General features: G+C 48.0%; 1 protein-coding gene across 14 annotated transcripts in view; it reads left to right on the forward strand.

The window, feature by feature from the left end:
* Positions 1-25,950, forward strand: part of EIF4G3 (eukaryotic translation initiation factor 4 gamma 3) — a 144,451-nt gene that overhangs the window by 49,010 nt on the left and 69,491 nt on the right. For 8 of the 14 annotated variants that reach the window (XM_027668755.1, XM_027668747.1, XM_027668743.1 and 5 more), the window contains 3 exons: positions 18,144-18,239; positions 19,521-19,634; positions 23,103-23,135. In XM_027668755.1, coding sequence (XP_027524556.1) covers positions 18,144-18,239; positions 19,521-19,634; positions 23,103-23,135 — 243 coding nt within the window. The remainder of the gene's footprint in view (positions 1-18,143; positions 18,240-19,520; positions 19,635-23,102; positions 23,136-25,950) is intronic. The other 6 variants (XM_027668751.1, XM_027668753.1, XM_027668752.1 and 3 more) reach the window with 3 other exon arrangements.

The following is a 25,950-nucleotide window of genomic DNA, read 5'->3' on the forward strand; positions in this document are numbered from 1 at the left end:
CCTCTTGTCCCGTTCTCAGCTTCTCTGCTCAAAAAATTGAGTTGTGTTGTCCGTGACCAGTGTGGAAATTAAGTGAAGAAAGGTTGTGCACTCAGACAGCACTTAGATTAGCACACTAATACCATAAATCAGTAATTAAATACAAGTTTATCAGACATTAGTTCCTCGTTGAGTTTGTAGCAGAAACTAAAAGAAACTTGGAAAACGATAGGAAGTACTCATTGATGAGGAATATACTTTGCTACTGGATCAGGCGTGGCCTGACTTCCAGGTTAAACTTCCAGGTTAAACTGCCCCGTGTCCTCTGTCAGGGATTTTCCATGGTGAGTGTTTTGTTCAGGATGCTGCAGTTCTGTAATTCTAAGAAATGGGTCAGGAAAATGAGTTGGACAAATGAATGCTCATGAAAGAGATGAGATAAAGGGCTGGTTACAGAAAAAGTCCAGAGGAGATAAATGGGAGTTATAATAAGAATGGAGAAATAGAGGTTAGTGAGATATGTGGAATGAATTGGTCTCTTTGTAGTCTTTATTAGATAAATATTCTGCAGGGCTGGAGTGAGAGTGGAGAAGCTTATCTGAAAAAGGAGGGGGCAAAGGAGGCAGGGAATGGGGCAAGAAAGGGGGGCAACAAAAGATACTGGGATGGGGGAAAGTAGGGTGTGTAAAGAATGAGGTGTGAGATAGAGGAAAGCCTGGTGTTCCCTGTGCTCCTGGGGAATTTATGCCTGTTGGAATCAAGTAGGAAGATGTGAGTGGGTCTGCTGTGAGGGGGGGAGGCAGGATGGCACCGAGGGGAGGGCTGGGAACGGGGAGGTGGTGGGAGAGCCCCAAGCTGGGAGAAGGGAAGCTCCTGAGTCCTGCCAGCCTCTTTAATCCCTCTAGACCAGGAGATTCCTGAAAACAAATAAGGTCCTGGAAGGAACACTTCACCTGAGTGCTGCACACCCTGGATAAAAAGTGGTGGGAAAACTGGAAACTTGGGATTGTATTTGGCACTGCTTGTCCTTTGTGGGGTGGGGAATCTGAGGCTGAAGTATCTACTCAGGATCATACGTAGCTTGCAGGCATTAGTCAGCAGTGCTGGAGCTGTTCCTTGCACTCTTCCTGCATGGTTTTGGACGTAAAGGCTCTGGATCGAGCACTGGGGCTCATGGAGCAGGGAGGACACAGAGCAAACCCTCAGGTGGTGCCTGGTTTATGTCATGGATCAAGACATTCCTTCCTGGTAAACTTCAGCCACACAGGGAAGCTCATCATGCAGGAGATAAGAGGGGAAGAAAGAGAACATTTCAGGCAGCCTCTTTAAAAACTGTTCTAATCAAGGGGTTTCTTTTCTTCCCTGAATATTTTCCCGTTGAGTCTGTGCTTACACAGAGAGTGGGCTCGGTGCCAAACCCACTCCAGCCCCGGGAAGATGCTCCTTTCCTGTTCTGCTGGCTCTTGCTGTCTTGGAAGTGAGTGTCAGATTGTGTCACTGCCGTGCTGCTTGGAGGGACCTGGGAGCCTCCAGGGCTCCAGGAGGATGTTTGTGTTCCCAGTGTTTAGGAACAGCCTTCACATGCTCGGGGAGAGGGAGGAAAAGCAAGAGCCAGGGTTATAAACCAGGTGGAGCATCGGGCATTGTGCCCCTTGGGGGCCAGAGGGCACTGAGGTCTGGGGAGCTTTTCCCCAGGTGATTCCTACAAAGGTGAGACTCAGTAGCAAAGCAGCCAAAATGATGGTTCCTGTTCATTCCCAGCACTTCTGAGCAGGTGTTGGCACCTCAGGTGACCCTCTCCCTTGGAGCTGGAGGTGGTGGTGAAGGTTGGGTGATGATGCCAGGCTGGACGGGGCTTGGAGCAGCCTGATCTGGTGGAAGCTGTCCCTTCCCACGGCAGGGGGTGGAACAAGATGCTTACATTTGGAACACTCCCACCAGTAAGGCTTGAAAGGGCATCAAGCCTCCCAGCATGAGCACTTCCAGGATAACCTGTCCCCAGGGAGGGTTTTCTCTACCCCTGAACTATCAGGGGTTTAGCTGAACCTGAATCCTGAATATTCTTACGTGTATCTCACTTAGCCCCCTGTCAGGGACTGGGTTTCCATGTAGTGTAAGAAATCCCCCAGTTAAGTGGAGGTTTGGATGAAAGTTTCACCTGTTCATTGCATCGTGATTTGTCTCCTGTGGGTTTCAGGGAATGCCCTTGTGCTTGTGTTAACAAAGGTGGTGAGTGGAAGTTTCCTTTTTCCAGACCACTTGTAGTTTTGTAAACTTCCATCATGATTTCATTTATTTGCTCTCTTTTAGATAAACAATCAAAATCCTTTAAATCTCTCATCACTCGAAAGTTTTTCTGTGCTGTAATTGTTCTTTTTGTCTGACTGTTGGACCCCTTAAATCCTGCTGTTTCCCTTTTGAGATAGAGGTCCAAGCTGACATGGGATTTGGATGAATGTACTGTTATTAATTTCTTTAACAGCAATAAACCACTTCACAAATAACTGTATTTTACCCACCCATGCTGCGTGGATGGTTGAGCACTGAACAAAGGTCCAGTCCTGCCTAATGTAGGAGTGTTTGTGCATAAAAGATAAGGACAAGACCACTTCATTTGAATTAGAGTCTGATTAAGGGTCATTGATTTCTCCATCAGACCCCTGAGTTAATAAATACTCATGAAAGTGAGTCTTTCCGAGGCAGGGACTGCTCTGGAGGCAGTAGGGAATGAAAATATTGATGGATGGTTTTAGGCTTTGGATATCATTTGGTACTAAAACTAATTTTGCCAGTCACTTGGTTTTGTGTCACTTGGTTGTGTGGTCACAGATGACTGTGAGTGCTGAGCTCAGTCTGGGCTCAGCTCAGAGGTCAGTCCTTGCTGTCCCCTGGTCAGGATCTCACCATCTCCTGGGGCTCAGTTTCTTGAATGGGATCTCACAGAATCATGGAATATCCTGAGCTGGAAGGGACCCACAGGGGTCATCCAGTCCAACACCTGGCCCTGCACAGACACCCCAACAATCCCACCCTGTCCCTCAGAGCATTGTCCAAACCCTCCTGGAGCTCTGGCAGCCTTGGTGCTGTGCCCACTGCCCTGGGGAGCCTGGTCAGTGCCAACCACCCTCTGGGGAAGAACCTTTTCCTGAGATCCAACCTGACCGTGCCCTGGCACAGCTCCAGCTGTTCCCTGGATCCTGTCCCTGGGCACAGCAGACATCAGGGCTGCCCCTCATGAGGAAGCTGTGAGGTCTCCCCTCAGCCTCCTTTTCTCCAGGCTGAACAAACCAAGTGCCCTCAGCTCCTCGAATGGCCCTGAGAGGGCCCTTTCCCCTCCCCCTGTGCACAATCCATGCTCTGAAGGAGCACAGAGGGTCAACAAGTGCTGCAGTTCCACAAGTGCCCCCTCTTTGTCCTGGCTGCTCCAGAGCTGCCTGTCCCAGCACTCTGGGTGATGGGGATGAGGTGACAGCTTAAATTCTAGGAAGTGATAAAAGGAACTGCTGTCCCTCAGCAGAGCTCTGGGAGCTGGAGCCCTTCATGGCTCTGCAGGGTTGTGTGTGATGAGACAACAACATTGTGCTCTGTAAGGGAGAATTTGGGAACCATGGATCAGGGATGTAGGGCAGATTTAGTCCCTCCTGTGGGAAGTCAGGTGCAAGTGTATGTTGTACCTGTGTTGGCTTTCCTTCAGCTTTATTTAAATGAGCAGAAGCAGCTGCTCTGCAGTGCTGTGGTTTGGTGACTTTCTCACTTGCTCCTCTGCCTTTTCCATGTGATGGAGCCAAAATGAGAGCAAGGCTCACTGTCCCACTTCCTCCCAGGGCTTTCCTGACAACCAGCCTCTGGCACTTTGCTGCCCTTCAGAATTGGTTTGTGCAGCACAACGAGGAGAGCTGGGCAGTGATGTGGAACAGTCCCACACCCCCGGCGCCGCAGCAAGAGACAGCCTTTGCTTCCCAAATTCCAGGGCCTTGAAATCATCGTGCAGCTCTCAGGAATGTGCTGAACTGCGCAGGGGAATGCGCAGCACATGCTGCTGCAGTGATGTTATGGCCAGATGTGGCCCCAAGTACATAAAATTCTGTATTCCTGTTGGGTTTTGTGTGAATATTCCAACAGGGAGAGGAGGGACACGGCCCTTCTGCCTCCTCTCCTGGCTTGAGGCTGCACAAAGGGATGGTTGGACTCCATTTGCTTTCTCAGTGTGCAGAGGAAAGGAGAAGCTGTTGAAAAAGGAGCTGAGAAGTTCCTCCTCAGGTATGGCTCCCGGAGCAGGTTCTCCAGAGCTCAGGTAGGGCCTGCTGGGCACCACTTGCCTGAGCTCTCTCATCCCATGATGCATGTGGGAGAGTCCAGAGCAGGCAGAGAACATTCCCAGAGCCACTAACACAGAGCAGCTGAAATGCTGTCAACCTGCCCCTCTCTGGCTGTACCTCCCAGTAAATGATGGGGCAGCTGTGGTGGGATGGGAATAACAGGAAAAGTCTTCCAGAGCAGCCAGGCTTGGAAGGAGCAGCAGGACAGTTTCCCTCTGTCCATGCAGTGATCAGAGGAGGAGAGGGCTCCTTCAGCTGTGCCATGAACAGAAGCAACATGTGGAGCTTAGGGCACGAGGAGAAGACAATTTGAACCTGGGAATGTTGTGAAGGATCCCAAGGAACAAGTGCAGTGGGTTCTGGCGCACGAGGGGAATGGTTTGGAAAAGACTCTTGGCTTTCTCCGCCTCGGCTTTAAAACTGCGGCTCTGACGTGTGTGCTGAGGGATTCTCTTAGTCCAGGCCCACGGTTTGGAAGCACCAACCGACCAGGCTTGGAACAAATTGCCAGGAATTTCCTCAGTAATCAGGGAAAGCTGCAGCTCTCGTTAGGAACACGCTGTGCACTGAGCAGAGCTCAGCCTGCCCACGACTGGGCTGGAATGTGGAGCACCAGGGAGCAGAGGACCTCTTGGCACCTGTAAGAGACCTTCTGGAGCTGTTGGAGTTATGGACATCCCTCACCCACTCCTAAAAATGTCAAGATACACCCGAGCAAACAAAAGGGCAGGAGGGCTGAACCCGCTGGATCTCGGTGTTCGGAGACCTTGAATTTTAGGTGGCTGATTTAAATCCAGAACAGATTGTACCAGCTGAAACTCGTTACCATCTGGTTCTGTGCCTGAAGTGAAAAGAGTTTTGTGGTCTCATTCTGGTCCTCAGAAATGTCACCATCGTTAAATTAGCGTTTGTAATGGCAGGGAGACATTCCTTAGTACCTTAAGATCTGGGAATGTGTGCCAGGAGCATGTCTGCCTGCCATCTGTGGCATGTTTATAGGCAATCCCCAAGCCCCCCTTTTATTATCTTGGATTCTTTCTATGGGAGCTGGAATAATCCTGTTATAACCGTGGTGTTTATTCAATGCCTCCATCACCCGTGGCCCCAGTGTGAGATGCTTTTAATAAAGTGACATTTATTAAGGGATTGGAATGGAAGGAGGGATGTAATTTAATTGTAACCTCGCCCGTTGTGCCCTGTGGAAAGTCAGGTGTCCTGGGAAGTGTGAGTGTTACTCCTGGTTCTCTCCTCATGTTGGAGGCAGCTGCCTTCGGGGTCTGGTTGCTACACATTACACTCATCTTCCCCCAAATTCTGGGGACCAGTGACAGCACCTAAGGGAGTGGCTGGAGCTGTTACAGAGGAGATTTAGTCTGGATATTAGGAAAAGTTCCTTTCCCCAGAGGGTGGTTGGCACTGACCAGGCTCCCCAGGGCAGTGGGCACAGCCCCAAGGCTGCCAGAGCTCCAGAAGTGTTTGGACAATAGGATGGGATTGTTGGAGTGTCTGTGCAGGGCCAGGAGTGGGACTTGATGATTCTTGTGGGTCACTCCAACTCAAGGTATTCCATGATTCCCCATTATTTGTCCACGTGTGCTTTGCTAGGAAGAAGAAATCTGGAGCACAAGGGACTCCTGATTTTACCATCTCACTCATGCAAACACCCTGTCCATCATTTCTGTGTCCAAGAGCATCCTTGTGCACACCTTGGTCGGAGTCAGTCTCTAAACTTTTCAGAGAACTCTTCCCCCATGGAGCTTCTCCACCCAGGAAGCTCCTTGTTTTGGGGACAGTGCCATTAGAGCAGATTTCCTGCCACTTTAAACCACCTGGAGTCCTGTGACTTGTGGGCTTGTCAGGCAGGATGCTTGTTATGATGTGGACACAGAACAAAAGATGAAACTCCCCTCGAATAAGTGGAGAAGTTGGTGCTGGACCAGCCATGTGAGAAAGTTCCCTGTTCTGCTCCTCCAAGCAGCACATTCCAGTTCTTTGGGTCTTCTGTCCATTCCAGATAATGAGGATAAAGAAAATTTAAGCAACTCAATTATTGATGGTGCTTTGAGGGCAAGAGACCTGCCTAAAAAAACCAGATTAATATGCACTAATGGATTTTTTCTGAGCAGTCAAGAGCTTGACCTCTTGTCCTTCCCACTTTGTTCTTTGTGCTTCCTTCTGCACATCCAGGTCAGGCTTCATCCCAGCACATTTCCAATGCATTTTGCTAATTCTGAGCTTGCAGGATCTGTGACTGCAGGTGGAGATTTGAAACTGTGAGTTATTTAATAGCTGATAAATCCAGAAGTGTAATCTGCTTTTGGCCTTTGTGTTCGAGACCTGCTGGAAGTGCAGCTGAACCCTCTGGTTTGTAATAGGATTAGGAGGGGTTTGATTGGGTTAATAATGCTGGGAATATTTCCTCCTAGAATGTATTTCATTATTTTTGATTCATTACTGTGCTTTTTACCTCATTAGGTTAAAGCTGGGCTGGAAATGTTGAGCATGTCTGTGTCTTGGTGCCTTCAGGGTGCTTTTGTGTAGGGATGCTCAGCTTGGTGGGTGTCTTCGAGTTTGGGGGAGCAGTTGGGTGCAAGAGCTGCAGGAGGAGAGAGTGAGGAAGGCATAATGTGGCTTCAAATGCCAATTAACACTGTTAATTTTAATAATTATCTAACCCTGGAAGCAGTTAGATTTCATAAGGCACAAGGTAGGAGGGATGAATGAATTAGTTTTAATATTTGTGCACTTAAGAAGGACTAGAAACAGCCTTCAAGTCTTTTTTTTTTCCAACAAGAAAAGGAAATAAAGAAAAATCCATTCCAATTTTATCAGGTACACGTGCAAAGGGAAGATTGCAGCACAAATCCTGAGTCTAGTCAGGACTAGGTCTGCCTTTAGACCCACCCCTCGTGCTGCTGGTTTGCAGGGGATTCACAGAATCATCTCATGGAATCCCAAATAATGGAATCCCAGGATGGTTTGGGTTGGGAGGAACCTTAAAGCCCATCCAGTGCCACCCCGTGCCATGGGCAGGGACACCTTCCACCCTCCCAGGTTGCTCCAGCCTGGCCTTGGACACTACCAGGGATGGGGCAGCCACAGCTTCTCTGGGCAACCTGTGCCAGGGCCTCACCACCCTCCCAGGGAGGGATTTCTTCCCAGTATCCCATCCAACCCTGCCCTCTGGCAGTGGGAAGCCATTCCCCTTGTCCTGCCACTCCAGGCCCTTGTAGGAAATCCCTGCTCTGAGAGGTGTGTTTGATCCTTCTCCAAGTGCTCTGCTGTGCCCAGTGGGCAGAGATTTCTGCAGCTGCTTGAGCTTTTCCTCCCAGGAGTGACTGTGGCCTGGCTCAGAGTGTTCCCTGGCCCTTCCACCCTGGTGCAAATGGAGGGATTTGGAATGGGAAAGCTCCCTGTGGGTGTCTTGGCCACACAGCCCATCCTGGCCTGGTGCGAGCGGAAATGGCTTTATTTGGCTTGTGAGATTATTGTGAATCAAAAGCAGTTTTAAACTTGCCAGTAGCTTTTCTTTGGGGGAGGGAGTGAAATAGCATTTTTAATAGAAAATCAAATTTCTCTGTAGCTATTTTAAAATTCCACAGATCCCTTCCTTCAGGACTTTTCCATATGTGTTTTCTGTTCTCGCAGCCACGTGCTCTGGGCTTTATTTTGTTGCTTTTTAGACTGTGCCACTTGTTGAACCACAGTTTTATGAATAATATAAGAAGACAAAACAATACGAGGCAACTTGCCATTTTCTTACATTTAATAATTCCAGTTCTGGAATCCCTTCTGTAATAATACCTTCTGTTCCCTGCGATTTAATGGCTGTTTTCTTGCATGCTCCAGAAAACAGGCAGTTTTTTAAACAAACACCATGTGTTCCATAAAGCACCAGAGTCAGCACAAAAGTCAGGGCTTTACTCAGCCTGCATTTTGTAAACACAGAGGGCATAAAATATTCCCAGCAGCCAGATAAAAGTGGGGAGAGGGAGCCCTGGAATTACGGGATTCCACCATTCACTGTTGTGTCAGGCTGGGAACTGAGGAATAACCTCTGGAGCCATTTCTACCTGCAGGAGAAAGGGCCACATTCAGAGGTGAGGGTTTGAATCCATAACCAGCCCGGTTCTCCTGCCAGCTGAGCTCTCACCGTGCTGCTTTCCATGGAAATGACAAAGATTCCAGAGCAGTAATTCCAATTTTGGCTCCCCCGTAGCCTGGAAGGGCTGTGCCCATGATCTCCACAGACCCCTCTTTACAGGGCTGTTAGAAACCAATAATTTATTCAGTTGCTTTAAATTTGTGCAACTTCAGACACTTTATACACAGGGTATTTCTGGGTTTCAGTGTAATTTGATAAATCTTGAATATTTCACCTGATTGCTTCCCTGGACTCAGCCAGGTGAAGGTTGGAAGAGACCTGGAGATCAGGTCCAAATCAGGGTCAGCTGGAGCAGGGAACTCTGGGCCACATCCCCATGGGTTCTGAATATTTCCAAGGATGGGAACATCCTCAGAGATAGAAGGTGGCAAATTTTTGGAGCTTTTTGTTGCGTTTTGGGGAAAAATAGGAGGAAAACTGCAAACCTGCTGATGCTCTGGAGGAGGGTCTGGGCTGACTGAGGTAGTGTTCCTGAGCACAAGTAATTGTCCTCAAAGTTCATGCTTTTCTTAAAATGGGACAGAATTTTAAAGGACGAGTGAAAGGTGCTTTGTGAACTCCAGGGTGTCTGTGCTGACGTTCCCAGAAGTGGAGGTGTTGGAATTCTGCCCCAGCACACACAGGCACACGTACATGCCTTGTTTTTGAGTATCTTTATTATAGAAAATACCAATTTCCCTAATTACGTGGTGGTCATTAGCAGCCCACCCCAGGCTGTGAGCCAGGTGCTGCAGCCAGGCAGGGCCTGGCAGTTCAGCCTCGGAAAGGAGCCAAGGAAACCCACGGCAGCAGTTCCAGATGTTATGGGGTGATTTACAGGGACCTTCCCCGCGGCCTCGCGCCTTCGTCAGCACCAGTTCCAAACCCAGGCAGGTTCTGTGCTGATGGATTTAATAAAGGGGTGGCTCTGGGAGGGCACAGCCACTGGCAGGACATCTGTCCACCCCCATGGCTCAAAATCCCACTGGTTTCAGTATTCCAGCCTGGATCCTCTACTGACCACGTCGCTGGGTCTGGAGCTGGGTGTGGGCTGATCAGCTGGAGCTGACCTGGGAAGCAGGAGGGTTTTCTTTCCTCCCCAAGCTGGGTGTCCTGTTTGCCTTTGCTCTGTGGTGAGGGATGGACACATCCAGGATTGCTGCTGAGAAAAGCACACCATCATGGAATGGTTTGGGTTGGAGAGACCTTAAAGCTCATCCATCCTGAGTGTAGTCAGGTCTGCCTTCAGAGCCACCCTTCATGCTGCTGGTTTGCAGGGATTCACAGAACCAAATAATGGAATCCCTGGATGGTTTGGGTTGGGAGGGACCTTAAAGCCCATCCAGTGCCACCCCCTGCCATGGGCTATCCCAGGTTGCTCCAAGGCCCATCCAACCTGGCCTTGGACACTTCCAGGCATGGGGCATCCTCTGGGAAATCCATTCCAGGGCCTCCCCACCTTCACAAGGAAGGATTTCTTCCCAATATCCTATCTATCCCTGCCCTCTGGCAGTGGGAAGCCATTCCCCCTTGTCCTGTCCCTCCATCCCTTGTCCCCAGTCCCTCTCCAGCTCTCCTGGAGCCCCTTTAGGCCCTGCAAGGGGCTCTCAGGTCTCCCTGAAACCTTCTCCTCTCCAGGTGAACCCCCCCAGCTCTCCCAGCCTGGCTCCAGAGCAGAGGGGCTCCACCCGTGGAGCATCTCCGTGGCCTCCTCTGGACTTGCTCCAGCAGGTCAGGAACGGGCATCTTGTGTCTGTGTTGCACAAACTGTCTTTGTACAGGGAAGAGCAGAGCAGCTTTCCTTCACCACCTGCCCTTGGTGACAGTCTGATTATCCATGTTAAAGAAGGAAAAATACCTGTAGCTCTGTGGCTGTTCCTTGGGACTCAGTTTCCCTGTTCCTTTCTGTTCTGCCTGCTCAGATAGGTGACATTAAATCACACAAAACCATAAAAAAGGTGGTTAGCACTTTCTCAGGGCAGGTAATGACACAGGTGATGTAACCCAGGACAAACTGCTGCAGAGGATGAAGGGCAGAGAGAAGTAATTCCTCCTGGGTCAGGATATTTGTATCCTTTTAAAGGCTGAGTTTAATCACAGAATCCCAGAATGGTTTGGGTTGGGAGGGGCCTTAAAGCTCATCTTGTGGCAGGAGCACCTGCCACTGAAATGTTCATATTTACCAACACAAGGAATTCTCCTGAAGGCTGGGCTTATGGAAAAAGAGGGAATTAAACCAGTGTCCTTGTGAGAAGAAGGGCAGTGGTGATGCCAGCTGCTTCTTCTCTGCTTGTTTTACTTGTCTTCAATTTGGTGAATCTCAAAAATCAGACAAGACACCTGGAGCTGACCTGGCATTTGAAAGGAATAGCTTTAAAAAAAACCTACATATTTAAATAAACTCACTGAACAATCACAGTTCCTGTTTACTCTTTTCTTCCACCCAAATCCAAGCCTGGGAGTTTCCCAGTAAATCCCATGTGCAGAGACTTTGTCCCATGTCCCACCCTGGTCCCGTCCCAGCCCCTCCATCAGGACACCACAGGTGTTTGTAACTGTGTTAAAGTGAAAACTCCACATCTGCACGACCTGTCCAGTGTCAGAGAAGAGCTCTGGTCCTTTCATCGCTGATTTTAATGGGACTTGGAATATTCCAAGTACTATATAAAATGTTTCCCACGTCCTGACGCACCTCCAGGGGAGCAGCACTGGCCTAGAGAGGCAAAAAAGTAAAAAACCCACATATTTTAATTTTACAGCGGTGAAGACAAGCTGATTTCAGTGATTCTGGATAATTTGCAAATGAGCTGCTTCAAAAATTCAGCATTTCTGCTGTGGTGTGACCAAACCCTGCGTGTTTGTACACGTAGCTGTGAATGAGGACTGTGTTTAAGCAGAGTGACCTGAGGGGGTGTGTGATGATCTGCAGGTCAAGTGTCATTGTAATAGAGAAACATTTAGAGGGGAATTATCCCTGTTTAGTGGTTTAATCATTGTCATGCTATTTTTAAAGCTGAGATAATTCGCAGGAGTAGTGGGAAATTGTGCTTTATGCATTATTTGAGAGGCTGCTGTGTAGGAAAGGCTGAAATGAATAAATTTAACAATTTAGGTTTCTCCATCATCATTTCTAATATTTGCAGATGAGCTGGAGTTACATGTTACAGATACTCTGGATTTTTTCCTGCCATACACAAATTTTCACATCATACCCATTGCAGCTTCCAAGCCTGTTTTGCTGCCTGCAGAGCACCCCAGGGGGGACAAAGAGAGATTGATTTGAATTATCTGGTTGCCAAAACAATAAAATACAAATATGTCCAAAAGAAGTGCAGGTGCTGAGTGATACCCTGTCTGTGGTCAGGTGCAGGTCAAGGGGCTGATCCTGGGCATCTCCAGAGCTCTGGGAGTCACAAAGGGGTTTATTTTGTCCACTGCCAACATACTGATTTAGGTCAAAAGCTGCTTCACCTCCTCCACTGCAGCCCCTGGGAGGGTGGTAAAGCCAGGGAGAGCAGGACCCTGCTCATCCCTTTGCCTTGATGTTCCTAAGGCAGCACCAGGATGGAAAATGAACCTTTCATTGCCCACGTGTCTGTGGGCTGTGGAGATTCTGGGCTGTTCTGGGATGCTCTGGCTGCAGCTGTTATCTCTGCCTTGCAATAATACAGCTTTTCATATCAGATAAAAAACATAATCTTGCTGTAACATTGAGTCTTTGGAAGTTTGAACCGTTTTCCCTGGAAGGCAGTGCAGGAACAGGAGCAGCTGCCTTTGGGGAGACTGGAAAAGCTGCTTCTCCCAACACTGAGTTAGTGCTGATACACCTTTATTAAAATCCAGGCCAGTCAGAAAACAAAGCTGGAGGGGAAATAAAGGAGCTGGGTGTGAGGAGGGGCAGCCTGAGGAGCTGCTGCTCCAGCCTGCCTGAGTTCATTAGGGAGAAATGAAGATACAGGGTTTAAATTATAATCCTCTTTACTTTCTAAGAGCTGAATGCTGAGATTTCACTCGTTGGGTCCTGGAGGGCTGCAGTTGTTCGGGTTCCAGTGATTGAGTTATCACAGGGATTGGATTGGAGGCTGTGGGAGGGCAGAGCCAGCCCAGCTCGACAGAGAAATGAGGATTCAGAACTAAAAGCCACCATCCTTGCTGTCACCATCATTCCACACGTGTGAGGCAGGGGATGGGTTGTGCTGCTGTGGCGATTTCTTCACCTGCATCCAAGGCCGAATTCCTGCTGCCCAGGCCATTGACCCAGGGGAAGAGTCTCCAAGAGCAGCCTCAAGGGCTGGTGCATCAGCACAGCCCGTCCCACGTTCCCTTTGTGGTTTTACTCGAGGAAAATAGTTCAGCAGCTGGAATGAAAACAGAGTCTGGTTGTTAAAAACAGGGACACAAAGGGAACACCCGGGCAGAGATCCTCCTCTCCTGTGCCTTCCCCCAGGGGCAGCTGCCTTTGGTCTCAGGGGCTTGTGTAAGGAAGAATTTATAAATTTAGGGGATAGGATCCCTTAGCAGAAGAAGACTGAGTGTTCCTCTAAGTGCCCAGCTGGGGGGTTTGGATCAATATTTAGCGTTTAACTGGGTCAGGGAATGGCTTGGGAAAAGACCAGTGCTGTACAGAGGTACCTGTTCAGCAGGAGAAATGGGGGGGGTCTTTTGAGGAAAAAACTGGATCTCACAACAGCTTTTTCCTATTTCCAGCCTGTGCATATTTTTTGTATTTTATTTCTCAACATAAAAGAGTAAAAAGGTATTTTTTAAAATAAATGTGGTGGCCCTTTTGGTGGGTTTTTAGCTGCGTTTTTTCCATTTGTTAATGCAGTGATATATGAGATATAATGACATATAAACCACTTGGGCAAGATACCATAAAAATATGGTATTATTTCTTTGCAAGCTCCACACTGGGCAGGAAAAAAGCCCTTTGGGACTCTCTGGGACATGCAAGGGCTGCCAGCACACCCCTCGTGTTGTTCTGAAGTGTTTTCCTTGCTGTCCCGTTCCTCCCCAGGGATTAAAGCTTTGTGCTGATGTGCAGTGGTACTGGAGTTCTCCCCACCCAGGAGCCCAGTGGCTGTGCTGGTGTTACTGGGAAGTGACTGGGAGTGTGAAGGTTCCCCCCAAGGTCACAGCGGGAGCAGCAGCAGAGCTCCTGAGTCACGGTCATGTGTCGGAGCTGCAGGTCCAGTTCTCCTCCTCGTGTGTAACTCCATAAATATAGACCCAGCCAGCCTCTTCCCTGAGTCAGGAGAGGGCTCAGGAATCGGGATTAACCCCTTCCCACACCACCCCAGCCTCAGGAGGGGACACTGTTCTGCCTGGAGGTGGAAGAGTTTTGTTCCCAAAAAAATTTTCCAGAGGCAGAGCTGCGTGACTCAGCTTTTGTGAGGCTGGTGTGTGTACTTTGCCTGTTTATTCCCAGGACAGGCAGTCCCGAGGGAGTCATGTTACGCAGCAGGCTCAGTGTTTATTAACCAGCTCGGGGACTGAGCTAAGAATAACTTTTTTTCAGTTGTTTTGTTGATAGTGATTATTTTTTTCTTGCTTAGCACAGCAGCACCCGAGGTGGAAACAGCCCAGAGAGAGGGTTTTCCCAGCAAGTTGTGGGAATATTAAACTCTCAGCTATTATCACCTTCCTCCCCCCGCCACCAGCCACAGCTGAAATACAAAATCAGGGAAGGGAGAGCTTGAAGGGAAGCAAATAGCTGTGTGTCCAAGTGGAGCAGCTCAGCAGCACTTCTGTGAACTCCAGGGATTCAGTCCAGCCTTTAGATGCTTCAGAACCAACACTTGCTGCAGAGTGGTGCTTCCTTCCCTGCCTTCCTCTCCCCAGGGGTTTATTTAGGGGATTTTTGGAGCGTTTCCTTGCTGATCTCTTCATCCCCTCACTCCATCCTCAGCATTCCAGCCCTGGAGCCCTGTATTGCCACGTGACTGCACGTGACCACCTTACTTTCTGTTCCTGTTTAGCTGCTTGGCACAGACAAAGTCCCTTGGACAGATGAATAGATGCAATGCTTTAATCAGCTGACAGGGCTGAAAAGCCGCAGAAGGCTGTGATTTATTCTCTTGGATCTTTGATAATTTATTTAGGCTCCCACAGTCTTATATGTGAAGTTAATACCTGCAGAAATTTATAAACCACTTTTCCCCCTCCCTTTTATTCCCCCCTGTTACGTTTCTAACACAAATACCAGTTAAGGCAAAACCTCGCTATGGTTTGAAACGTGCTGGGCAGAAGTGTTTGTTGTTGTGCAATAGTTGTAAAACATGTTTATTTAGGTGATGTTTGTGGTCTGCAGTGGAGTTTGTGTTGCACTTGTTCCTTAGGGCAGAGTTGTGACCTCGCACCCACAGCGGTCACTTGTCCACAGCCACCTTGTTTGGTGACACCTTAATAGCAGAAACCCTTCAGTGGCCACAACTTAAGCCTTTATGTGGCTTTTTTCTTTATTTTTAACTTAATGCTCTGTTTATTCTGGTAGGGTTTAAACACTAGGGGAAGTGTAACACCGGGCTGTGTCATCCTGTCAGCCCCCAGTGTCAGAAGTGACGTGTCACCAGTGAGGGGGTGCTGTTGGCACTGTGTCCAAATGCCTGGTTTATGGCCTTGCTGCTGAACTCAAAGCTTTTTAGGCTCAGTGATAACTGTGCTTCCTTTCTTTCACATTTCCTTTGGCTTGGGTGATTAAAAAACCCCTGGGGCTGTTTTGGAGGTGGGATTTTGGGCCAGCATTAATACTTGAGTTTGGCTTTGGGAGTTAGATGACTTAGGCTTTGCTCTGTCAGATGCAATTTAAGCCTGAAGAAAGCATGTTTTCATGACCCTGAAGGCAGGGGAGAATAGTAGATATTCCCTTCTTGTTGCTGAGGTGCTGTGGGAGCAGCAGTTTGGGATGAGGTCTCACCTCTTGACACACACAGCTGGAGGCACAAGGAGCTCCCATTCAGCTGATCCATTTATTGATATTATCTATTCATAATATTTCCTGTCACCCACCTTGTGTGCTCACTGCTGGCTGGTGGAAGAGATACAAGAGGGAGTAGATTTAAATTGGAAGAGGGCAGGATTAGGTTGGATATTGGGAAGAAATCCCTCCCTGGGAGGGTGGGCAGGCCCTGGCACAGGGTGCCCAGAGAAGCTGTGGCTGCCCCATCCCTGGCAGTGTCCAAGGCCAGGTTGGACGGGGCTTGGAGCAACCTGGGCTGGTGGAAGGTGTCCCTGCCCATGGCAGGGGTGGGATGAGTTGAGCTTTAAGGCCCCTCCCAACCCAACCCATTTTAGGATTCTGTGACACAAAGAGCAGCATCAGGACCCTGTGCAAGGTGCGTGGACTGACAGCAATCCACTGATCCTCCAAGGAGAGAGGCCCTAATCTCACATTGGGCAGAGATCCCAGAAGCACAAAGTCAGCAGCAGGATCCTACAAATGCAGGACAACTTCTAGAGGCTGTGGATGAAAAGACACTGGAGCTCCCTGTGCCTTGTCCTTCTGCACCACTGGTACATCCTTTGTAGGCATCGACACCTCCAGCTCCAGCACAGTCAAACCTGGCAAATAAAAGGGGGAAATAGTTGATGTTGCATCTGACATCTCAAAAATAAAAAAGCATTAGAAGACTTCTTTCAAATTAGTTGTTAGCATGAATTAGTTTTTGGCAGTGGTAAGGACGGAGGGAAGGGCTGGCTGGAGAGGATCCGATCAGCTGAGCTCCTGGAGAGGAGGGACAGGGAAAACCTGCCCTGCTCACCTGTCAGAGGCTGTGCAGGGGCTGATCAAAGCTTTTAATTGCTCCTGAGCCAGAGTCTGTGCTGCTGTGTTGGTATAAACCACTACAGAATAACATTCTCTGGGTAAATACCCTGCCCAGTGTGTTTGGTGTCCTCACAGCACAGATCTGGTGGTGTACTTGGAGACTTGCATTTTTATCTTCATTTTGACCCACAAAACAATCAGGGAGTCAGGTAGAAAACAACAGAAGGTCCTGCTTGGTTAGTTTGGGTGGTAATAACAGTGTCCTCACATCTCTATGGAGTTGTGTGTAAGTTTTACTCTTTAAAAAGCAGTTTGAGTGCGGTCCCAAAGAAGGAATAGGAGGTGTTGCAGCAGTTGGTGTTTAGGATGAGATCTTTTTGGACTGCACTCAGTCCCCTCATCCCCTGTGCCACATTTTTTATTTGTTTTTGTTTTATTTTTCCTTCTTTTTTTTCCCGAGGCTGGGAAGTTCCTGGTCAGATTGTTTCTAAACTGTATTTTCATTTACTTTGTGTTACATTTTGATCGTTGGGGATTAGTTGGGGGTTTTATGTCTAGGGATGGAAAAGAAGGAAAAAAAGACTTAACAGTCTGTCCCCTGTGCTGGGCATGGCCAGGGCAGCTCCAGCCCCGGGGGCACCGCTGGGACCCTCCGGCCAAGGAGGACCCGGAGGGGCTGGAGCGTGTACAGGGAAGGGAACGGAGCTGGGAAGGGGCTGGAGCAGCAGGAGCAGCTGAGGGAGCTGGGGGGACTCAACCTGGAGAAAAGGAGGCTCAGGGGGGACCTTCTGGCTCTGCAACTCCCTGACAGGAGGGGGGAGCTGGGGGGGTCGGGCTCTGCTCCCAGGGAACAAGGGACAGGAGGAGAGGGAACGGCCTTGAGTTCAGGTTGGATATTAGGGAAGATTCCTTCATGGAAAGAGTGATCAGGCACTGGCACAGGTTGCCCAGGGCAGTGGTGGAGTTACCATCCCTGGAGGTGTTAAATACGTGTGGATGTGGCCTTTGGGGACATGTTTAGTGGTGGCCTTGGCAGTGCTGGGGAAGGGTTGGACTCGAAGATCTTGGAGGGCTTTTCCAACCTTAATGATTCTGTGATTCTTGAAAGCAAACACTGTCTCAGGCTGCTGGCTGGGTGTTGTGCCACTACAATAATAACTGTTTAAAAAAATAATATAGGAAGTTCTAATGTTTTTGTTCAAAAAGAAAGAGGAAAAAGGCGCTCTGAAAAGTTATTTCCAAATGTCTCATTAAAAGGCGTCATCAGCAGAACTCCACAGCCCCAGTTTATTGTTACCCTGGGCAAGCAACACTGGGGAGAGCATCTGGTGGCATAAATTGTTACAGCCCATGGAAATGGGTGGAACTAGGAAAAATTTGCAGAGCCCATGATGTGCCTGTAGCCATGGCCTGCCTTCCATCTGGGATGATTTCAGGCCATTCACTGCACTGGAAATGCTTTAATGGCTTCTGGTGAATCCACTCGAGGTTGTTTCTCACTTTTGCCTGGTTTTGGAGGATTTACTGGCCCTCTCTGCAGTTCATGCTTTCCTTGACAGCCAGCTCAGAGGAGGATTTTGGCAATCCTGTGTATGTGGCCGGGGGTTTGGACACGCAGGGTTTAGTGTTGGGTTGATGTTTCTCTTTGCTTGTTTTTTGCTGCGGTGCTTGGGGAGCTCACTTAACAAATAGTAGTAGACTCTGAGTGACATAGTAATGAGTAAGTAACTGGTACTTCCTTAACAGTAGTAAGCTACTACTGTGAGAGATAACATTGAAAACTTAGTTGGGTCCTTGTTGAAGGTTTTTCCATTGCGATCTTGTCGTCTTTATCTCCATGTCAATCACTCTGTGTGATAACATGTTCCATTCTTATCTTTGGGGATGAATCATTGAATACACTCATTTTATATTGATTTTTCTTGTTCCCTGGCAGGCTCCTTACCCCTCAGGACAGAATGCAGCTCCAACCACATTGGTGTACCCTCAAGCCCCTCAAACAATGAACACCCAGCCTCAGACCCGCTCGCCGGTAAGGAGCCCACGGCAGCGTTTCCTCCTGTTCTTTCTTCCTCGTTGGTGTGTTTCTCTGTCTGTGTGTGTCTGTAGCACATGGTTGGTTCTCTGAAAAGCCCATTTTACTGACCTGGAAGCACATTCCGAATGACAAACCTTGCCTGAGTTTTTCAGACACTGTCCTGGTAGGGTAATTTTCCTTCTAAAGTGGCTAAAGAAGCGATGGAGGGATTCTCATCTACTTCAAATAACATAATTTATTTTTAGCCTAGTTGCTTTCAGGTTCACTTCATTGTAGAGTTCAGGTTCATTCCCAGAATCTTTCTCTTTTCTTCTTTTTTTTTCTTTTTCTTTTTTCTTTAGGGAAGTGTTTTGTGCAGGGATAGACCAGAGATCAAACACCAGCGGTTCTCTGCAGCAGCACTCAGTGTCCAGTGGCTCTGGGCATTGCTCCCAAATCAGTGCTACTGATCAAGTCTAACCCTGGAGGTTCTCACATGTGACCTAGAGCTTCTGTGTACTCAGGTCTTTTTGTGCTGAGCCCCTTTTTCATCCAACTTTAGGTCTGATTGTCCTCCATAGTCTATTTTTTTGAGGTGTGTGTTTATTGTGAGACCGCTCTGCTGTTGTAGGACTTTGGTTCCCCAAGCCAGGCTCTTTCTGGGGAATCTCTGTTCATAGTACAGCTCCACATGATGTTAGGAGACCCTCCTAGGGCAGCAGAGGCTTAGCCCAGCTTCTGGAGGCATGGTGGCTTCCCATCACCACGTCCCGAGCCTCTGTCCCTGGAGGGAGCACAATCCCGTGTCCTGTGTCGTGACACCTTCGGGTCACTGCCCCCTGTTCCCTCCCCAGCATTCTTCTCTTCCTAGAGTAAGGCAAATGCTGCTGAAGCAAAGTGAAAGCCTCCAAGAAAGAGTAGTTTGTCCACAAAACAGGTATAAATAGTTGTACCCCTGGTGTGCAGCCACACCAATGTGCTGGCCCGGCTCCTGGAGGTTCCCCTCCAGGACAGTCAGTCCAGGAGGGTTTGTTCTGAGGCCCATGAACCTCTGTGCTGATAAATGAGCCAATTAACACCAATTTTAGAGTTCTGTGGTGTGGACAGCTGGGAATTTGTCCTTAGTGCCCCATTCTGATCAGTAATGCAGGACACAGCTGGTAAAACCTCTTTCCTCAGTAAGTATAATCACCTTTTTTCTTTAATTGTTGCAAAGCACAGCTAAATTGGTGTGGTTAGAACTGGAGCAAAAACCTGACTGAAGAGCTGCATCTCTAAACCAGTTTTTTTTGACAGCCCAGCAGAACAGTGCCAATACATTGCACAGACAACTGGAAGAGGAGGAAGGTTTTGGAACAGAGTCCGGTTTACAGGTCCCTGGCTGGAAGAGGCTGGATAAAATACTGCATTGTAAGCAATATAACAAACTGTACTCCTTCTTGCAGGCAATTGTGCCCATGGCACCGTTTTTATTTCTTCCTTTCTTTCTTTATTTTTATTTTTTACCACATCTTTTTGTTGGCTACAGAAATGCACTGATTTTGCTTCTTTGCTGAGAGCACGAGCTGCCGTGGCAGCCTCTGCCAGGTGAGGTGGTGACAAAGGTCCCAAGGTGACACAAGGGCCCAAACTGAGTTACAGCTGGGGGGGTGTGATCTGAGGTAGGACAGAGACCAGGGCCCCTTGGGGTTTGTCACTCCACAGAGAGCACCTGGAGGAAATTCGGCCAGAAAACACCAAATTGTAGGGGTTTGGCCCCGTTCCTGAGGAGATCTCGAGGAAGGATTTTTGTCTGCAGCCATCAGGCATTTTTTTCTATTTTTTTGAGCTCTCCTGTGTGCAGGTTTTGCCATCTGCTCTGCTGTGACCATCTCCACCTCATGACTAAAAGCTGCTCCCACCCATCACATCTCATTCCACCTCCCACCCCAAAGCAAATGCAAGACTGGCCCGGGCCTGAGCTACTCCTGCATTTTGTTCTAGGCTTGATTTATTTGTGTTTTTTTTAATTTAATTATTATTCTATTTTTATTTCTTTTTTAACCATCCTTTTTGGTGGTGAGGGCAGGGTGAGGAGGGGACGAGGAGGGTGGTTTTGCCATCCCTGGGCTCCCACAGCACAGCCCCGTGTGGGCCAGGATTGATCCCAGCCCCACTTCCTGGAGGGACTGGAGCTTCCTCCATCCCGTCCTGCATCTGAGGGCCGTTGGAATTGCAGAGCTCAGGCTTTGCTGCTCCTCCCAGGACAGCAGCCTTTGCAATCCAACTGGCTTCATGTTTGCTCCCCGCTCGCATCGCTCCCAGTAGCGGGAATGGCAAAGTGCAGCTCCAGCTGGGGAAGGAAAACGAAATCCAGGTCCTTCAGCACTGCTGAAAGTTATCTGTGCTCTCCTGGCCATTCCAGCCCTGAGCACCAGGGGATTTAAACACAAACTGTCCAATGCTAGGAGTTCTGCCCAAAAAAAGACGTGCTGGAGAGGGTGTTTGAGCGATCCAGGGGGGGTGTGAGGTGTGGGCCAACACCCCCAGGGAGAGAACATTCCCTGTGCCCACAGAGGACTGTAGGGAATGAGGGCGCAGGAAGGTTGGACCCAGGATTTATAAAGTTTTCCTGTCTACTGTCTTCATCAAACAGAGAAAAAACAACCCCAAGTGTGAATTTTAATCGGAGCCAGCAGTGACTACAGTTTGTTCTGTTGCTTACAGCTACTAATAGGAATAATTCCTATCAACCTGAATTATTTAAATAAAAAATCAAGAGCCAGTGGTGACCAGTGCAAAATAGATGAGGCATTTTTCACTAACTTGGAGCTTTTATTTAATTTCTTTATTTTTTTCTTATAACACATTACTTTCCACCACAGAGTATATTCCAGCTTCTTCAGATACAAACTTCCAGCTCCTGCCTTAAGCACAGTGAGAACAAATCTTCTCTGTGGAACAGGGATGGGAGAGGTGCTTTGGCCCTGAAGCGAAGCAGCACAAGGTTTTTGCACCCCATCATTCTCTTTTTGGGTAGTTTTTTTTCACTGGTGTGCAGCACAGAGTGTGTCACCCCATGGAAAGGCTCACCCCTTCCAGGGGTCCCTGAGTCCCTTGTCCCAAGGCATTTGAGCTGGTCTGGGGGAGTTCTTCAGGGAAATAGGGACTTGAAGTGCTTTTACCTCCTGAGACTCATCCAGGTGCCTGTTTCTCCTCATCCACAGAGCCACTGTCCTCTTCCCACCTGGAGCCTCAGGAGGATGCTGGGAGGCTCTGAGTGCTTCTCTTTTATTAAAATTAAAATTTAGCTTTTTAGTCTTACAAGGTGACCAGGCTTTGCTTTTTTATTCTTTAATCTAAAGCTTAGGGAAAATTTTCCAGGGTGAAAAAACTATTTGGTGAACCAGTGCAGGTCATTCTTTATAAACCCTCGTGCCAGAAACATGTGTGCATTCGAATTCACTCCTTTCTGAAGGGTTTTATGACTCTCCATCCAAGAGTCACCGTGAGGTGAAGGCAGAAGGAATATATAAACACCAGTATTAGCAGTTCTTGGAAATCTTAGATCTAGGCAATTAAAGTGTTTATAAAGGAAAAAAATCAGCTGGGCCAGTGGATATTTATACTTTGCTTCATGTTTGATGGCATTAAAATAGATGGAAGGGCTGCATGTGAACCCTGGCCCACTTTTCCTTTCAGAAAAACCCTCTTATTAAGAAAACCAATAATTAGTAGCCAGTTTTGATCACTGTTCCCAGGCAGAAATGAAACCACAATGAGTCCCTGAATGAGCAGAGATGGGCTGTACCATGTGTCTTAAGTCACTGAGCCATCATAGTAGAGGCACGTGGTGGGGAAAATCCACTCTGGATCACTAGTTTTGATTGTTCCAGTAATTATTGGAGCTCTTATCAATAGGCTTTCCTGCTCTCATCATGCTCATTGCACTGAGAATTAAAGGTTTCAACACCTAACTCAGCTCTGGAAGAAGACACCTTGTCATCTTTATTTATATTTTCCATTTCTTGCATTCATTTTTATTTCTATTTTAACAATCAATTCCTTATTGGGAAATGCTTTGAATGTTGACTGAGCATGTTCAACTGGGATTATTTTCCTCCGTGTTTAACCCAAGTGAGTGGGAAGTGACTCAGTAGCCTGAGCTCAGGGCTGGGAACCAGGACCTCCTGTTCTCCATCCAGACTCCACTGCAGATGTCCTTCAGTGGGGACACCATGGGATAACCTGGTCCTTGTCTTTCAGAGGGGGTGACCAATCCCACTCATTAAGGAGGGGGTTGTTGTGATCCTGAGGGAGAAAAACAAGCTGGAAATGAAGGAAAAGGGGGTGTATGTGCAAGGAATTGCTGCTCTTTACCCTGCAGGGATGTCCCACAGCCCCTGGCTGGCAGGTCACTACCTGTGCCTGGCTCTTCCCTGCTCCCCAGCCGTGAGTGTCCATCCTCAATCCCACAAATACCCGGAACGGCTGAGTCCAGCTGCTTTAACCATTTCCCTCCACTTTAAACAGTTTCCAAACCTCCACTGCTGCTTGTTTTAAGTTGTTTGGTTTTTGTTTTTTTTTTGGTTTTTTTTTGTTTGTTTGTTTGTTTTTGTTTTTTGGTTTCATGTTCTTTTCTCAGGCAGGGTAAGGAATGCCTGCATCCCTCCACTAGAGTGCCTGTAGGATCCTGGGAGCTGCTCCTTCCAGCCCCCATGTCCATCTGACACCTCGGTCCCTGTCTGTCGCTGTCCTGCAGCAAAGCTTTTGAGTGTGTCGTTGTTATTTTATTTTCTGTGGGTTTATTTTGCATAGACTGTGACATTTTGGTTCGTTGTGGTGTTTCTGACTCTTTGTGCCTTTCCTTTTGTGTTTGTTTCTCCCGCCTTTCCTCAGTTTGCAGCGGGGCCTCGACCTGCCCATCACCAGGTACAGTACCTGCCCCTTCGTTATCACCCTGCACTAATTGCCTGGGGGGGTTTGGGGGTGGAGGTGACTCACCTACTAACTCAGAGTGGAGGAAACCACCCCTTAGTAGCTACTAGCACCTGCATAACCCTCTAACGAGCTGCCTGCAACGCTGAGTAACACAACTCACAAGTGGGGTCACTGCTCCCGTGAACCACCCCCTCCTACAGGGAAGGAGAACCTGTAGGGATCCTTGCCAGGTGTTTGGGAGATTTTTTTTTTTTGCCTTCTCACATCACTAGAAACTTTTTCTGGGTATTTCCCAAACTGATCAGTGGATTAAGTTGCCTGAAGATGTCAACTGAGAGAATCCTGCTTTTCCAACTGGGAGCAAAGCAAACGACTTCCCAGTCACCACGTTTGCTGTGTGATACACCTGGTTACCTGTTACCATTGCACTGCTTAATGTCATTATTGCTTGGCCCATGAAGGCCAGACATGTGGGAATCTTTTAGTATTCCTGTAGCATGACTTGGACTTTGTAAAGAACCACTCCATTAATAAGAGTAAGGATTGGGAATAGCTCTGGCACCTGAAGCTCAGGGGTGGCAGAATTACCCTGTGGACCTCTCTGGTGTCAGGACAGACACACAGGTCCCTCTGTCCTAGTCAGGGTGTCTAAAATTATCCTTTCTATCAGCTCCCCCATTCATCTTTGCCAAAACTCTTTCCCCTGGGAAGTGATCTTGCTGCTTCTTGTAGCTTTGGAGGGGACAGAGGTGGTACTGTTGGGTGGGAAAGAGGAGCAGAGGCGTGACAAGAGCAGGAAAGTTCTCCCAGATTGGGTTGTTTCCATGACATTCTTGGCTTGGAAGGAGCAGGTTGTTTCCATCGAGTTAACAGGAAAAAAAATCCCATTAACTCCAGTGGTGTCAGGGCAGGGGCTCGAGCCAAGGAAGGTTTGTTCCAGGAGGGTCATTTTGTTCTTACTTTGCTCCTGTTACTGAGCAGTTAAATGTAGGGATGAGCACTGTGGGGATAGTTGTGTCTCAGGCGAGCAGGTGAGTGTTAGGTGGGCACAGACACCTGAAAAACATCATCATCCTTGTTCCTTCCACCTCAGGGAGCAGCGTGGGGGCCGTGGGAGCCATCCAGAGCAGGGCAAAAAAGGGCTGAAAGAGTAAAACGGGACATTTGCACTTGTTTGCTCACAGGCAAAGCTCATGGGAGAGAGAAAGGAGTGATTTCTGTGCATGGCTGGGATGGCTTGGCCAGGAGTGCTGGAGGAATGTTTGCAGGACAGCTGGGACACGAGGGGAATGCCAGGATTAGGATCTTGTTTAGATACTTCTGTTCTTGATCTTAACTTCAGGTCTGTGTTTACTGAAAATCCATCACTGCTCTGAAACTCCTCAGTTCTTTCATAGGTCGTTACTAAGGCACTGGATATATTCAGTGTGAGCCAGTTAATATTCCCCTAAAATGTCCTGAGCTCACTGGGAGCAGGTTTTTGCCCAGGAGTCTGGAGGCAGCACAGCCTTGGACAAAACACTTCAGCAGCCAGTGGCTTTACTGGTGGGACTCTGCCACCAGTCTGTCAGAATTTGATCTAAAACTTGCCTTTGAACCCCGTTCTGACTCTGCCTGCAGGTTAAAACTTGTAATTTCCGAGTGTTTTCCCAATTTTATCACAGATTTTTGACTCTGTTACATTTGAATCTGCTTATAATTATCTACAAGAAGCTGTCACCACTGGAAACACATTCCAGGCTTTATTCCCAGTTGCATCTGTCATGTGCTGGATCAGGACAGGCACAGAGAAACCCAGGCTCTAGATGTTTATTTCTTTTAATCCAAAACTCTCCACCCCTGGTGTGGATTGGGGGTGGACAGAGGGATTTTGGTTGCCACCAGTGCAGGAGGGTCACGGCTTCGTCCCAAACCCAACACTCAGAGGATGCTCAAAACCAACATTTAGCCATGTTTAAACTGTGTTATAACATAAACAGAGGGGTCCAGATTGAGATTTGTAACCTAAAATGTGCTCAGTAAGTAAATTGGCTGTAGCAGGGTTAATATTTGTTGCAACACCTCAAAATGCCCTTTGAAGGCAGAGGCAGCACTATTGTTGCAATTCCCCATGTCCATCCCAGGGGGATTTTATTAACATGTGCCTCCTATTGATTCTGGGTCTCTTTCAGGCAAATAATGGATTGTTCTTTAATGTTATTGCCTGAAATTATTAGCTCTTAAAGTACTCAAATTAGCATGATTTAAGCACCTGAAGTTGAACGGCAGCTTTATAGGCAGGTTTTTTTCCAGCTGGGAATTCCTGTCCTGTGTTGGATAGTTATAGTTGGTGGAGCCAGTTAATGCTGGAGAAAGTGTGATCACATTCTGTACAAGAGAAAATATTAGAGATTTAGGGTGTTACAGTAGAAGTGGATGAAGTGAAATGAAATAGCAGCAGGAGTTGTGATTAAAAGTTAAACATGTATCAGTTATCCTTGATTCCCAGATTACACACTGAGAATCTGCTGGAAAACTTCACTTTATAGGAGAAAAAACCCAGACCCTGCAAAGTGTTTTGGGCAGTATTTCTAATACACTGTCAGCTTGTGTTCTTCCTGAAATGGCCTCAGCTCCTCCCTGCCTGAGATTGCTGCTCCATTTCCCACTTTGTGCACGGAGCTTTCCTGGTTTTAATTCCTAACGGAGGCTCTGGAGGCACTTTGTTGCTTCTGATCCTCAAGAAGTTGAAAATAGCAGTTTTCTTCTAATCTGAGCTCCAAAACGCAGGTTTTTGTTACATTTGACTCTGCTTATAAAACCTTAC

Source organism: Corapipo altera, unplaced genomic scaffold (assembly GCF_003945725.1).
Source record: "Corapipo altera isolate COAL_440 unplaced genomic scaffold, ASM394572v1 332, whole genome shotgun sequence".
NCBI lineage: Eukaryota > Metazoa > Chordata > Aves > Passeriformes > Pipridae > Corapipo > Corapipo altera.